At 59.8% G+C, this 13676-nt stretch overlaps 1 protein-coding gene across 1 annotated transcript; it reads right to left on the bottom strand.

Moving 5' to 3' along the window:
• Positions 1 to 387: 387 nt before the first annotated feature.
• HMG20B (high mobility group 20B) lies at positions 388 to 5423 on the bottom strand. The gene is made up of 10 exons (XM_072787860.1): positions 5350 to 5423; positions 5015 to 5070; positions 4564 to 4672; positions 3849 to 4052; positions 3193 to 3313; positions 2844 to 2890; positions 2507 to 2579; positions 2031 to 2246; positions 1380 to 1512; positions 388 to 1056 (listed from the first exon to the last, which is right to left on the bottom strand). The coding sequence occupies exons 2-10, from the start codon at positions 5050 to 5052 to the stop codon at positions 1044 to 1046; spliced, it is 954 nt and encodes a 317-aa protein (XP_072643961.1). The 5' UTR covers positions 5053 to 5070; positions 5350 to 5423; the 3' UTR covers positions 388 to 1043.
• Between the last annotated feature and the right edge of the window lie 8253 nt (positions 5424 to 13676).

Here is a 13676-nt window from a genome sequence, read left to right on the forward strand (position 1 = left end):
GTGTTCAAACGCCTGTCCACGCGTGTTCACACAGCCCGACTCGCGGCAGCCAAGAGGTGGAAACAACCAAAATGTTCATCAGCGGGTGAAGGGATCAACAGAATGTGGTCCATCCACACGCTGGAATATTATTCAGCCACGAAAAAGAGCGAGGTGCCGACAGGTGCCGCCCTGGGGATGGACCCTGAGCCCATGGTGGAGGCCACAGGTGTGTGAGTCCATTTCCGTGAAACATCCAGGACAGGTTCATCCAGACAGAAAGGGGGTTAGTGGCTGCCAGGGGTGGGCAGGCCTCGGACACCCAGCAGGGGTGTCTTGGGAGCCCTTGGCACATCTTTTGGCCCACCTCCCCTCCCCCCCCAGAAAAAAACATTCACAAGCTTGGAATTCAAATTCCACTTTTTTTATTTAAAAAGTCCAGATTGAGCAAAGGCAGAGGCTGCCTCCACAAAGGTCCCTCGGCTGAATGAGGGAGGGGTGGTCAGTACCAGCCCCCTCAATTCTGGGGTGCAGGAATCTGAGGTCACAAGCAGAGGGCCCCGCCCCGGGTACGAGACCGTGTCCCTGCAGTGTGCCTGCCTGTGTGGGGGCACCTGTGGTGAGCACCTGCTGGGGGTCCCAGCGTGTCAGGGGTGGGCTTTCTCTACCCTGTCCCTGGCCCGGTCGGGTGCAGCAGGTGTAACCCTCCCCACACTGGGCGAGCCAGCTGCCGCAGGTCCCCTTGTGTCCCGGGTTCCGCAGCCCTGTGGTGCTCCCCCGTCCCTGTAGTGTCATGTGCAAGGCGAGCAGGCCTTGCCGGGCCTCGGGGCTATGGGTTCTAGGTATATCGTGTACAGCAGGTGATCTTTCTGGGTTCAGGGGGCTGGGGAAATTGAAAGCTAGAGGGATGCTGTAGAAATTTAATTTTAGGGGGGCTGGAGCCCCCAAGGTGCAGGATTGGGCATGGCCCCAAAAGGTGGACCCCCAATCCTCCTCCATGGGGGTAGAGAAGGGGCCATGACCAAAGCTTGGTCTTCTCTGGATCCGTGGGGCTGCAGACACCCTCATAGATGCTCACTGTGACAGGAGAGAAGACGGGTGACGGGGAACCCCCATCATTTATCGCCCTGGGTCTCGGGCAGCTGGAAGCCACCCAAACCCACCGAGCAGCTGTGGGGACGTTCTAGCCTCCCAGGGGATCCCACTGGCCAAGGGGGACTAGCACACCCCACCGGCAGCAGTAAAGTACCCGATCTGATCAGCGCCACCCAGTGCACCGGCCGCGGGCATCAAACAGGCCCCACCTGGCAGGTCCCGGGTGGCGGCGGCCTCATGTCCGCGGGGCCCCAGGCAGCCCCCCACCGCCCGCGCAGGGCGGCCCCACCGCCCCGGGTACACACCTGGCGACCTGGGCCAGGATCTCCTTGATGCGGACGATGAGCTTCTCGTGCTGGGCGGGGTCGCGCTCGATGGCGCCGTGCAGCCGAGCCATGTAGAAGTCCAGGGTGCCGAGAGTGGGCGTCTCGCCCGTGCCTGGAGAGGGCAGGGACCGGTCACCGGGGCCCAGCGGAGGAGGGGGGCCGACGCAGCCGGGGTTCCACAGGAGCAGAGGTCAGGGGGTGGGGGTCTGCAGGGGCAGGGTCCCGGGGCGCGGGGCCAGAGGCGCGGCGCGTCGGTGGGGTCAGGTGGGAGATCAGGACGTCTAGACCCGGAAAAACCAAGGCCAGCTGTGCGGCAGGGGGCAGAGGGTGCTAAGTGGTGAGGGGCAGCCCCGGGGGGGGGGTTCCGGGGGATCCAAACCCGGGAGGAGGAAGTAGCCGCTGTCAGCTGCGGCCGCAGCGCGGAAGGCCAGGGAGGAGGGGGGCGGGGCAGGGGTCAGCGGGGCGGGCGCGTGCTCTGCTCACGACCGGGACGGTCCTTCGGAGCTGGAGTCGCACGGCCGGGGGCGGGGGCCAGGAGGTGGGGCCGGCGGGGCGGGGCGGCGGAGTGGGCGGGGCCCGGGCTCGGAGGGGCGGGGCGGGGCTCGGAGGGGCGGGGCGGGGCCTCCGCACCCGGCACCGGCAGCGAGGCGAAGCTGGCGGTGAGCGCCTGGCGCACGGCCTGGAGCTGCTGCTGCAGCGCCAGCGTCCGCCGCTCCTCCAGCGCCAGCTCCTGCTCCAGGCGCTCCCGCGCGCTGCTCATGCTCTGCGTGTGCCTCTGCAGCACGGCGTTCTGCTCCTCGAAGGCCACGTTCATCTTGCGCAGGCGCCGCAGCTCTGCCTCCCGCGCTGCGGCGTGGGGGAGCCGGGTCAGAGCCTGCGCTTCCTCCCTGCCCTCCCTGCCCTGCGAGGGGCCTTTGCCTTAGCTGGGCCTCCCTGCCAGGCCGGCTGTCCTGCTCTGCCTGCAGCCCCACGCGGGGCGGGGGAGGTGGGTGCCGCAGCTTGTTGGGAGTGCTAAATGCTCCCCACCACCACCACCCCCGCCCCCTGCGGCCTTGGCACCCTTTTGGCCCGCGCACCCTCCCCAAGAACCCCTGGTCAGCGCTCACCTTTGTTTTGGTCCAAGAACTCTTCAGTGAAGATGGGGACGTCGAAGGTGGAGAAGCCATCACAGTCCCCACCCTGGGACGACAGGACAAGGTGATGATGGGGGGGTGGGGCAGCTACAACCCCTCTGGGACGTCCCTCAAGCTTGAGAGGGATTCCTCTGGCCGTCATCGACGTCCTTTTAACAACATTCCCACCATGTGGCTGCCCCACGTCGGCTGGCACACTTGGAGGCCCGGCACTGCTTCCTCCCGTGAGAGCTGGCTCTGGCTCACCCAGGGTCTAAAGACCTCCAGACCTTTCTCACCCAGGCATGGTCCTAGGAGGAGGGGTACTTACCTTGTGTCCATTCAAGAGCGTATTCATGAGCCCAGAGCCCGAGTCCTCTGGTGGGGGAGGGAGGAGGGCAGGATCAGCCTGGCAGGGGCCCACACATTGCTTTGCAATGCAAGTGCTGTCCCCCCTGCCTGGGACCCCCCCCCCAGATTAGCCCTACTTGTCCTGGGGCAGGCTCCTGTGAGGACCCCCAGTGTCTGTGTGCCCCCGCGTTGGCACTGCTCAGCCCTGTCCACCCACAGCTGTCTCGTCTTCATGGGACTGAGTCCCATGGAGGAGGGCAGGTCGGTCTGCCTGGGTCACCTGTCTCAGAGCCCGCACCCAGCTGCCTGGGGGCTGGGGCCCTTCCCACCTTTCTTGATCTTCTTTTCCTGGATCTTCTCCGTGCACATCTTGTAGGCTTCCGACTGCTGGTAGGCGCGCAGCTCCTTCATGTACTGCTGCTTCTCCCGCTCGGCCTCATCCAGGTACCGCTGGTGGGGGCAGCAGAAGGCTTGTCCCAGCCCAGGGGCAGGGGCGGCCGGCCTCCAAGGCCAACACCGCACCTTCCCACAGCTCCCTCCTTGGAGGTGAACCCGGCTCCTCGGCCTGCTGTGCGGGGCACCTTCCTCCCCCAAACTCTTGCCTTTAAAAGCCTCTCCCAGTTGTCTGAGGGCAGGCTCCCATCTCCAGGCTGGGCTGGGCTCCCACACCCATTTTGCTTGGTGAAATCCCACTTAGAGGGTGCAAACTGGTGGTGTGTTTTGTTTCCTATATTTTTGCAACTTTAATTAGCAGGATTTGAAAACCAAGAGCTATCACATAAAAATCCGGCCCCCACTCCTACTTCTTTAGACCTCTCCGTGTTGGTTATCAAGCTTTCCGTGGATTCCTGCTTATTGCGACCCTCCCCTCCTTCCGCCTGCTGGGGAGGGCTCAAGGGTGGTCAGTGCTCCCCGCGGAAGCCCTTTGGGGGATGTGGCCGCAGGGCAGTGTCCGAGTGGGCGGGGCAAGGTCAGTGGTCCCCACCTGCTTCTCCGCCGGCTGCAGCTTGCTCCACTCGGCACCCAGCATCTTGGTGATCTCGGGAAAGGGCAGATCCGGGTGGCGCGTGCGAATCTGCTCGCGCCGCTCGTTCAGGAAGCGCACGTAGCCGGTGACCGGTGCCTTGGGCCCATTTGGCAGGATCTTCTTCCGCTTCTTGCCCTTGGGCCAGCCGCGCTTCTTCACGGGCTGCAGAACAGTACCCACTCCGCGCCGTTGGGAGGGGCCTGGAGGGTTGGGGCGGGGCTAGAGGGCTGGGCGGGGCCTATCCTGGAAACCTGCAGGTATGGCTTGATCAAGGGCCAGAACTGGGAGAGGGCGGGTTTCGGGGAACGCCGGCCGCGCGGGTGACGGATCGGAGGTCCCGGGCGATCCCGGGCGCGGGGCATAAGGAGCCGGGTTGGGCCCAGCGACGGCGAGTGGGCGTGGCACCTGGCGTGGGCGTGGCTTCTCGCCGGAGGAAAGCCCCGCGGGACGACGGGAAGGTGCCTCCCACCGGACATTTGGCGGTGGGCGGGGCCTGGGCTCCGAGGCCGCGGACCTCCGGGGGCGTGGCACGCGGCACGGGGCGGGGCCTCAGCTCCGGGAGGAAAATCAGGACTGCGGGCGGGGCCGCAGCTAATTCAAATCCAGCCCGGGGTGGAGCTTCCAGGCGAGGGGCGAGCCCCAGGGCTGCCCCCACCACGGCGCAGGGACTCACCTCCTCCTCGTGGGACCCCTTCTCGCCGGCCCGGGGGCCCTCGCCGCGCTCCTGCTTGACGGCCACCACGAAGCCCCCGTGCGGTCCCGGAGCCTTGCCGCCCGCCGGCCTGGAGCCACGGGACGCCAGGGTCACCGCCGCCCTCACGTCCATCCCGACCGCGGAGCTGGCACAGAGGGGCCTGGGGCCCGGGGCCCGGGAGCAGGGCTCTGCGGGGGTCACTATCCGCGGGCCGGGACGGAAGCACGGGGGTGGGGGGCGGGAGAGACCCCCGGGAGGAACCGGGGCGGGGAGCTGGGGGCGTGCGGGGAGGTCCTGCCCGGCAGTGGGGGGAGTCAAGACCCGGGGGCGAGGGGCGAGGGGCGAGGGGCGAGGGGCGACGAGCTCCGACAGGGAGGGCGGGGGCGGGGCTGCAGACCCGAGTGGGCTGGGGGAGGGGAGTCGCACTCACGCGGCGGCCGCGCCGGGCTGCTTGGAGCCGTGGGACATGGCCGCTCCCGGCCCCACCTGGAAGGCAGACGCGTGGCCGGGTGAGCGGCGCCCGAGCCGCCGACGGGCCGGGCCGGCGGGGGATCCCGGAATGCCGGGCCCGGGGTGTTTGGGGGGGCCGGATCCAGGGGCGGGGAGGCCCTCGAGGGCGGGCGCCCCAGGGATCCTTTGTTGGGCGATCGCCCCCCGGGAGGGCCGGGCCCACTCTCCCCCGGTCCGGGAGGGGCCCCTCCCCGGTCCCGGGACCCCCGCGCCCCCGCCCCCTCGCAGGGCCCCGAGTTCCGCGGCTGTTTTCACCTCCAAAGAAACTTTCCGGGACCTCTCGGCTGCTGCGACGCTCCAACCAACCGCCCCGAGCCCGCCCCTGCCGCTCGCCCCGCCCCCGGCATGCTAATGCGGCCTCCGCGAGCCGTCCGATTGGGTGCAGGCTTTCCCTGGGGCGTGGCCATGCAGATGAGGGTTGGCGCGCCGGCCGGCGATTGGCTGGGGCAGCCGCTGGGCCGCGTGGGAGGTGGACGGGGAAGGCCGCGGGCGGGTGCGTCAAGTTCGGCTGCGCTCGGCCGCTCTCGGGGCCAATCGGGGCGCCTTGGGGCCGCGCCGGGCGGAGCCCCTTAAAGGGCCAGTAGGGGCGGCGCGGACTCCTCCTCTCCCGGCCAAGGCGAGACTCCCCGCCCCAGCGGGATCCCGGGACCTGCCGGGCGAGATCGCGCCCCTCCCTGGTTGCCATGGAGACGGCGGCCGGTTGCTAGGGAAGGGGGTTAAGGTCCTTCCCCGCGGCGTGGCGGTCTCCCCCACCCCCCGCCCCAGGACGAGGTGGGACCTGTCTTCGTACCTCGCAAACCCGGCGGGGAAGTTACCCGCTAGTCCCTGAAGTTAGGGCCCCCGGCGTCCCGCTGTGCCCAGCCCCGCAGTGCGCGGGCGGGGGCTGCTCTTCCCCCGGAGGCTCCGCTTTCCCTCCCGTGCAATGGGGACCTTGCACGATGTGCAGGACCAGGAGGCTGGGATGCCCGAAGCTGAGGCCCGGGGCTGGGACCCCGTGGAGATGGAGGGGCAGGAGGCTCTGCTCTGGGATCTGGGGGAGCCCCAGGCGGCAGCGTGGTCCTGTGGCCTGGGCTGGGACTTCCCCGACTCCCAGGATGACAGCTGCGGCCGCTGGATGCTCACGATGTCCCGTTAGTCCCCAAACAACTCTCCCACATCACCGCCCTGCCCTCCTCTGCCTTCTCCACCTCCTGATGCCCCTCACATACAAATAGGTCCCTTTCTCTCACTCCCGCCTCCAGGCTTTTGCACCTGGTGTGCCCTTTCCTCCAGATTATCCGCCTGGCTCATGGCTTGATCTCCTTCAGGTCTTTGCTGAAATGTCAGCTTCTCAATGAGGTTTCCCCCATACACCTTATTTGTTCCCCATGTGTTTGTTTCCTCTGCTACATAACAGTTTTGTTTTCAGTTTTATTTAAGTAAGCTCTACCCCCAACGTGGGCCCACCCAGAAATCAAGAGTCAGTCACATGCTCTATGACTGAGCCGGCCAGGCGCCCCCCAAAGAACAAAATTTTAACAGAATAAATTTGAAAATCTAAGTGGTTTTGTTGAGGGATTCATGGGTGGAGCAGTATCCCATCTAGCAAGTAGAAGGGCGCTCCAAAGAGGTGAACAAAATGGAAGGTTAGGGACGGCTGGGCTGCTCAGTTGTTGGTTCAGGTCATGACCCTGGGTTCCTGGGATCGAATCCGAATCCCGCATTGGGCTCCCTGCATGGAGCCTGTTTCCCCCTCTGCCTGTGTCCCGGCCTCTCTCTCTCTCTCTCTCTCTCTCTGTATCTTCATGAATGAATGAATGAATGAATGAATGAATAAATAAATAAATAAATAAATAAATAAATAAATAAAATTTTTAAAGGGAAGTTATAGAGGAAGGAAAAAGGGGAGAAGATGTTCTTAGCAAGAGAAAAGAATTGTTCCTACTCGCAAGGTGACTTTCCCTTAGCAGGGCAAGAGCTGGAGGTCTTACTATGCAGATTCTCTCATTTTCCTTTGGGGTGAGGAGGGAAAGTTCCTGGCTGACCCAGTAAGACCTAACATTTCTGGGGGAGGCTGAAGCTGTAATTGGCTTAGGCATTAAGCCCCACTTTGGTGACTTGCCCCAAGAGGCTCTTTTATGGGGGAGTGGTTTTTAACACTTCCAGCACCTAGAACAGTGCCCCTAGGAGTTGCTCAATCCGTATTTGTTGAATAAGCAAATGTGTGAAATACAGTAAATTTCTCAGAGGCAAGTGCTTTGGAAAACAGCCTAGCAGTTCCTCAAAACATTAAACATGAAGTTACCAGGTGATCCAGAAACCCCCTTCCTAGAGGTGAATTCAAGAGAATGGAGAACACATGTCTACGCAGGAACTTGTCCACAAATGTTCACAGCAGCATGATTCAGAATGGCCAAAAAGTAGAAATAACTCCAAAGCCCATCAGTTGATTAACAAACAAAATGTGGTCCATTCAATCTAATAGAATATCAGTGGCCATAAAAAGAAACAAATAAGGGGATAAGGGGCGCCTGGCTGGCTCAGTCAGAGGAGCCTGTGACTCTTGATCTCCGGGTCATGAGTTCAAGCCCCACGTTAGATGTAGGGGTCACGAAGATAAACTTAAAAAAAAAAAAAAAAAAAAAAAGGAATAAATTGCTGATTCATGCTACAACGGGGGTGAACTTTGAAAACATGATGCTCAGTGAAAGACGCCAGTCACAAAAGACCACAAGTGTGTGGCTCCATTCATACAAAATGTCCAGAACAGGCAAATAAATCCGCAGAGACGGAAAGTTAGTGGATGCCTGGGGCTGGGGAATTCGCGGGGACAGGCAATGGGGGAGAAGCTGCTAATGGGCATGGAGTTCCTTTTTTTTTTTTTTTTTTTTTTTTTTTTTTTATAAATTTTTATTTATTTATGATAGTCTCACAGAGAGAGAGAGAGGCAGAGACACAGGCAGAGGGAGAAGCAGGCTCCATGCACCGGGAGCCCGACGTGGGATTCGATCCCAGGTCTCCAGGATCGCGCCCTGGGCCAAAGGCAGGCGCCAAACCGCTGCGCCACCCAGGGATCCCTGGAGTTCCTTTTTGAGTGATCAAAATGTTCTAAAATTAGACCGCGGTGATGGTTGCTAAGTCTAAATATACTAAAAACCTCAGAATGGCACACTTTAAATGGGTGCATTGTATGGTATGTGAATTAAAGCTCCGCACAACCTGCTTCCCTAAGAGGCAGCCCGGGGCTGAGTGGGATGAGCGTGCCCTGGAATTTTGACGGATCCAGATTCCAGACCCTGCTCTACTGCTTCTTGGGACACCCCGCCCTCGCCTCCCTCCGCTGCGTTAAACAAAAACCTAGGTGAGAAGTCCAGGCAAGAAGATGGGGAACCCCGCCTCTTTGGCTTGATTGACAAGGGGTTGCCTTAGAAACTGTCCTCCCCGCCCCCCAAGGTACCACCCAAGGAATTCAGGGTCATCCTGCAGGTCAGAAAGAAATGATATCTTTTGAGGTCGGTTTTCTTTTTTTAAAGATTTTATTTATTTATTTGTTTGTTTATTTGTTTGTTTATTTATTTATGAAAGACAGAGAGAGGCAGAGGCACAGCAGAGGGAGAAGCAGGCCCCATGCAGGGACCCCCACGCGGGACTCGATCCTGGGACTCCAGGATCATGCCCTGGGCGGAAGGCAGGGGCTAAACCGCTGAGTCACCCAGGGATTCCCCCCTCCTTTTTTTTTTTTTTTTAAGAATATTTATTTATTTTACAGAGAGAGCAAGCAGGGAGGGAGCAGAGGGAGAGGGAGATGATTTCCAGCGGACTCCGCGCAGAGCCTGCCGCCAGAAGAGGGGCTCCGTCCAGGCAGCCCGGGATCATGACCTGAGCCGAAACCAAGAGTCCCACGCCTAACGGACTGAGCCACCCAGGCACCCCTGAGGTTGATTTTGAAAGCAATTTGCAGCTCCTGGGGATCAAGAAAAAGATCTTGCTGCATGGATATTCTCTAGAAAAAATAAGGGTTTCCAGTCCAAACTGCATTGGATTCCGTCCAATTCATGCAGCCCATACACACCCACAACCCCAAACAAGCGACACACAAGCAGCAGTGTTCCTACTATAATTTGACTTTACATCCTTCGTGATTTATTTGACAGCAGGTCCTTTCTGCCCTGAAATTATAAATCATTTTTTCCTTTTCTTTTTTTTCCAGTAGGCTTCACGCTCGAACTCATGACCCCAAGATCAAGAGTCGTGTGTCCAATAACTGAAGCAGCGAGGCGCCCCTTGTTTTTTCTTAGCTACAGAAAGGTCTCTCAGTACTTAGGCCTCGGTAGGAGCGCCTGGGTGGTTCAGCTGGGTCAGCCACCCACTCTTGGTTTAGGGTCAGGCCATGATCTCAGGTCATGATCTCAGGGTCATGAGATTGAGCCCCATGAAGGGCTCTGCAGTCAGCATCGAGTCACTTGGGATACTCTCTCTCCCCACTTGCGCTCTCTTTCTCTAAAATAAATAAAGTCTTTTTTTTTTTTAAATTTTATTTATTAATGAGATGTGGGACTCGATCCCGGGTCCCTAGGATCAGGTCCTGGGCCGCAAGCGGTGCTAAACTTCTGAGCCACCCGGGCTGCCCCTGAGCCACCTGGGCTGCCCCATAAATAAAGTCTTAAAAAAAAAAAAAACAACCCACCTAGCTCTCCTTATTTTTTTTTTTTTCTTTTTTTTTTTTTTTAGCTCTCCTTAAAAGCAGGAACCACAGCTGTCTAAAGTCATAAATTTCGTGTTAGTTTCTTTCTTTTCTTTTTTTTTTTTTTTTAAGATTTATTTATTCATGATAGAGAGAGAGAGAGAGGCAGAGACACAGACAGAGGGAGGAGCAGGCTCCATGCAGGGAGCCCGACGAGGGACTCCATCCCGGGGGATCAGGCCCTGGGCCCAAGGCAGGTGCCCAACCGGTGAGCCATCCGGGCGTCCCAACCTGTTACACTTAATAGAACATTTCCTACCCACACGCGTGCACACGTGTGCGCACACTGCTGGAGCCGCAGAAACAAAGCACCGCAAACCCGGGCCTTACACAACAGAAAGGTACTGGGCCGGGGGCCAGGGCCTGGAGGTGCACTTGCAGGGCTTGGGCAGAGCTGGCTCCCTCTGCGGCCCCAGGGACACTGTCCCCGGCTCTCCCCGCTTCCCGGGGTCTGCTCGCTGGTCGTCCAGGGGACTCCACGGCCTGTCCAAGCGGCACCTGGACCTCCCTGCCTTCATGGTCACTTGGCTTCTCCCCGTGTGTCGGTGTCCATCCTTCCTTTGTGACCGGGTCCACACGGGACCCTGCAGAGTGACGTCATCTTAACTCACCACATCTGCCATCGCCCTATTTCCAAACAAGGGTGTATTTCCGGATCCTGGGGGTTGGGACTTCCAGATGGAAGTCCGGGGTGGGGGGTAGGGAGGTGGCAGGGGAGAGGACACAACGGGAAACACAAGTCTCGCACACACACACATGCACACACACACGTGTTTCTGTACAGATGAGAGGCCATTCTTTGTGTTTGTGATCAGACTGTCCTCGTGCTGTAAACACCAGCCCTGGGTTGCGGTGTCCCCCACTGAAATGTTTAATGCTTATTTGCCAACACGGGGTAGGATCAGGGTGCGGGGGCGTCTGGGGGGCTCCGTGGTTGAGCATCTGCCTTGGGCCCAGGGCGTGATCCCTGGGTCTTGGGATCGAGTCTTGCATCGGGCTCCCCGCAGGGAGCCTGCTCCTCCCCTGCCTGTGTCTCTCCCTCTCTCTGTGTCTCTCATGAATAATTAAAATACTTTTTTAAAGAAAAAAATGAATCAGGGTGTAGTTAGCGCTGCTGGGACACCTGGGCCACCCTCGGGATTTTTGATGGACACCTTTAGCATGAGGGGCTGCTGTGATGGGCGATGGAGGACTGAGGTCCCAGCCACCAGAAAGAAGGGGTGGGGGGCAGGGGCCTTCGGAAGGTCAGGGAGGTGGCCCTGAGCCCTTGGTGTGTGACTCGAGCTGTTTACCGAAGCTGCCTGCGCCTCGGTCCAGCGCTCCCAGAGGGGGACAGTGACTGTGTCAGGACGTCGAGGGGTTAAGGAGCTTAATTCATGTTCTGCCTTAGAACTGGGCTTGGAGCTCAGCCTTCAAGCCCAGTGGACTGAACGTGTTCGCTGGTTTGGTCCCTGTTTGTCCGTGCAGCTGCAGACACCCCCCCACCCCCCCGCCCACGGAGAATTTTCTAGTATGGTGGTTGTCACCCAGGGTGACTCAGGGCACCCTGCACGATGCCTAGAAACATCTTTGGCTGTGACGACCTGCGGTGGGGGGTGCCCCTGGCGTCTACTGGGTGGGGGCCAGCGATGCCGGGATGCACAGGACAGCCCCCCGCAGCCCCACAGGATGATCTGGAGCCATGTGTCGTTGTGCCCGGGCTGGCGAACCCCGATCTCCAGGCTGAACGCCAACGCCGTGACCCTATCCCGCAGTGTTACAGTCGTGCCCACTTTACAGAAAGGAAAACTGAGGCTTGGGAGCTTCCCTGAGACTGGGTTTGATCTTGGCTGTGGGCCCCACCCACAGCCACCCTGGGATCTTATGGAAGTTGGCCAAGGTCCCAGGCGGCTTCTAGAAACCTCCACCGGTCCCCTTCCCACCCCCCACCCCTATCCTCCCCCACCCCCGCTCCTAGTCACGGGGTGGGGGCTGGTCTGGGAGAGGATCAAAGCAAACCCCCCTCCCTACCTGCAGCTGGACCGTGGCCAGGAGGACATCCGATCTCCAGCAGGGGCGGGGGGGGGGGGGAGCGCTGGACGCTCGGGGCACGTCTGAGCCCGTCCGGATCTCTGGACCCTGAGCCTGTCTCCGTCCTGTCCCGAGGGCCTGCTTTCTCACATCCTCCTTGAGGCAGGACCTTCTCTGATCTTCCCCACAAGCCTCACCCCTGCCTCAACCCCAGCAGCCAAAGGCCTGTTTAGGAGCAGACGCCCTCGTCCCCTCCCAGACTCTATATGGGACCCCCCCTCCCCCCCAGGTCCTCTCAAAACCCCACCGTGGCTCCCCAGCCCTGGAGGAACGTCCAGACTCGGGCTGCCACTCAGTGTCTGACGCCTCCAGCACCAGCACCAGCCACAGGGGGGCCGACTGGGGGCCTCAGTCTTTGGGGCTCAGCGTGAGGCCAGATCCAGCAGATGAATGAGTCCGGAAAGGAAGGTTGGAGGGAAGGAAGGAAGGACACAGCTAGGGTCTGCCTGGTTCTTGCCGCACCCCCACCCCCCCCGCCCAGTCCCCCAGCCAAGGTTCAGGCCTGGGGGAATAGCCTGCGGCTCCCCTGGGAGGAAAACCCAGAGATGTGTTGGTGCTTCTGCCAAACGCCCCCTGCTCCGCTCCAGGGTGCTGCACCTGCTCCAGGGGGTGCGGGCTGCGCCCTGTGCGTTCCTGACCCGCAGGGGAGGCCGGTCAGAGCGGACTCCAGGCACCTTTCTCTCCAGGTGGGGCCCCACCAGCAAATAAAGAACTCAAAGACGCTGAGCTGCGGATCACGCGGGGAGCAGAGCTTGGCTCCTGAATCTGCCTCTTGTTAGCCGCGTGCCCTCTGGCCAGGGACTTCTGTAAGAGCCTGTTCTCTCTGTAAAATGGGTAAGAAGGAGTATAGGATCCCCCAGGGATGTGGGATGAAAGGAGATGAGAAACTGTAAATACAAAGCTTAGGTGAGGGGCGCCTGGCTGGCTCAGATGCAGAGCGTGTGACTCTGGATCTCGTGAGTTCGAGCCCCACGTTGCGGGTGGAGGGGCCTTAAATCAACAAATAATTTTTTATTTATTTATATTTAAGATTTTATTTATTTATTCATGAGAGAGAGAGAGAGAGAGAGAGAGAGGCAGAGACACAGGAGGAGGGAGAAGCAGGCTCCACACCGGGGGCCCGACGTGGGACTCCATCCCTGGTCTCTAGGATCAGGCCCTGGGCTGAGGACGGCGCTAAACCGCTAAACCGCTGGGCCACCAGGGCTGCCCCCAACAAATAACTTTTTAAAAACATTTTAAAGAAGTGTAGGCAAGTATTTTTTAAAAGTAGTGTAAAGCTGAGGCTGAGAATGTCTTTTTTTTTTTTTTTTTTTTTTTAGAATGTCTTTAAGTCATCTCTCGTTCCAGTGGAGAACCGGGCGGGAGCATGGCCCCCGGGGAGGAAAGAATTGAGATTCTTGTCTCTCCTTATCGGTTTATCTCCTCCAAATTGGTGACCCCTTATCTCCCCGCTGCCCCCCCCACTAGGTTATCTTGAGTCCCTATTACCCCATCCACACCCATTTTGGGGGCTCCTTTTCATAAAACAGTGGGTACTGTGGTGGGTGGTCTGCGTCAGTGTGGGGGTCTGGACTGGGACACCCCCCCCTTCGTGGGCTGCCTGGGCCCCGGGTTGGTCAGCGGGTTCCTGTCTGTTTCTGAACTTCGGAATCTCTGCCTCTGTGTCCAGCATACGGTCATTCGACAGACATTTCTTGAGCTCCTACTATGTGCCAGGCGTCGCTGGAGACAGCACAGTGACCGACAGGGCTCTGGCCCCTGCCTTCACGGGGGTCATAGTTCAGTG

The sequence above is a fragment of the Canis lupus genome, chromosome 19 (assembly GCF_048164855.1).
Source record: "Canis lupus baileyi chromosome 19, mCanLup2.hap1, whole genome shotgun sequence".
Classification (NCBI taxonomy): Eukaryota; Metazoa; Chordata; class Mammalia; order Carnivora; family Canidae; genus Canis; species Canis lupus.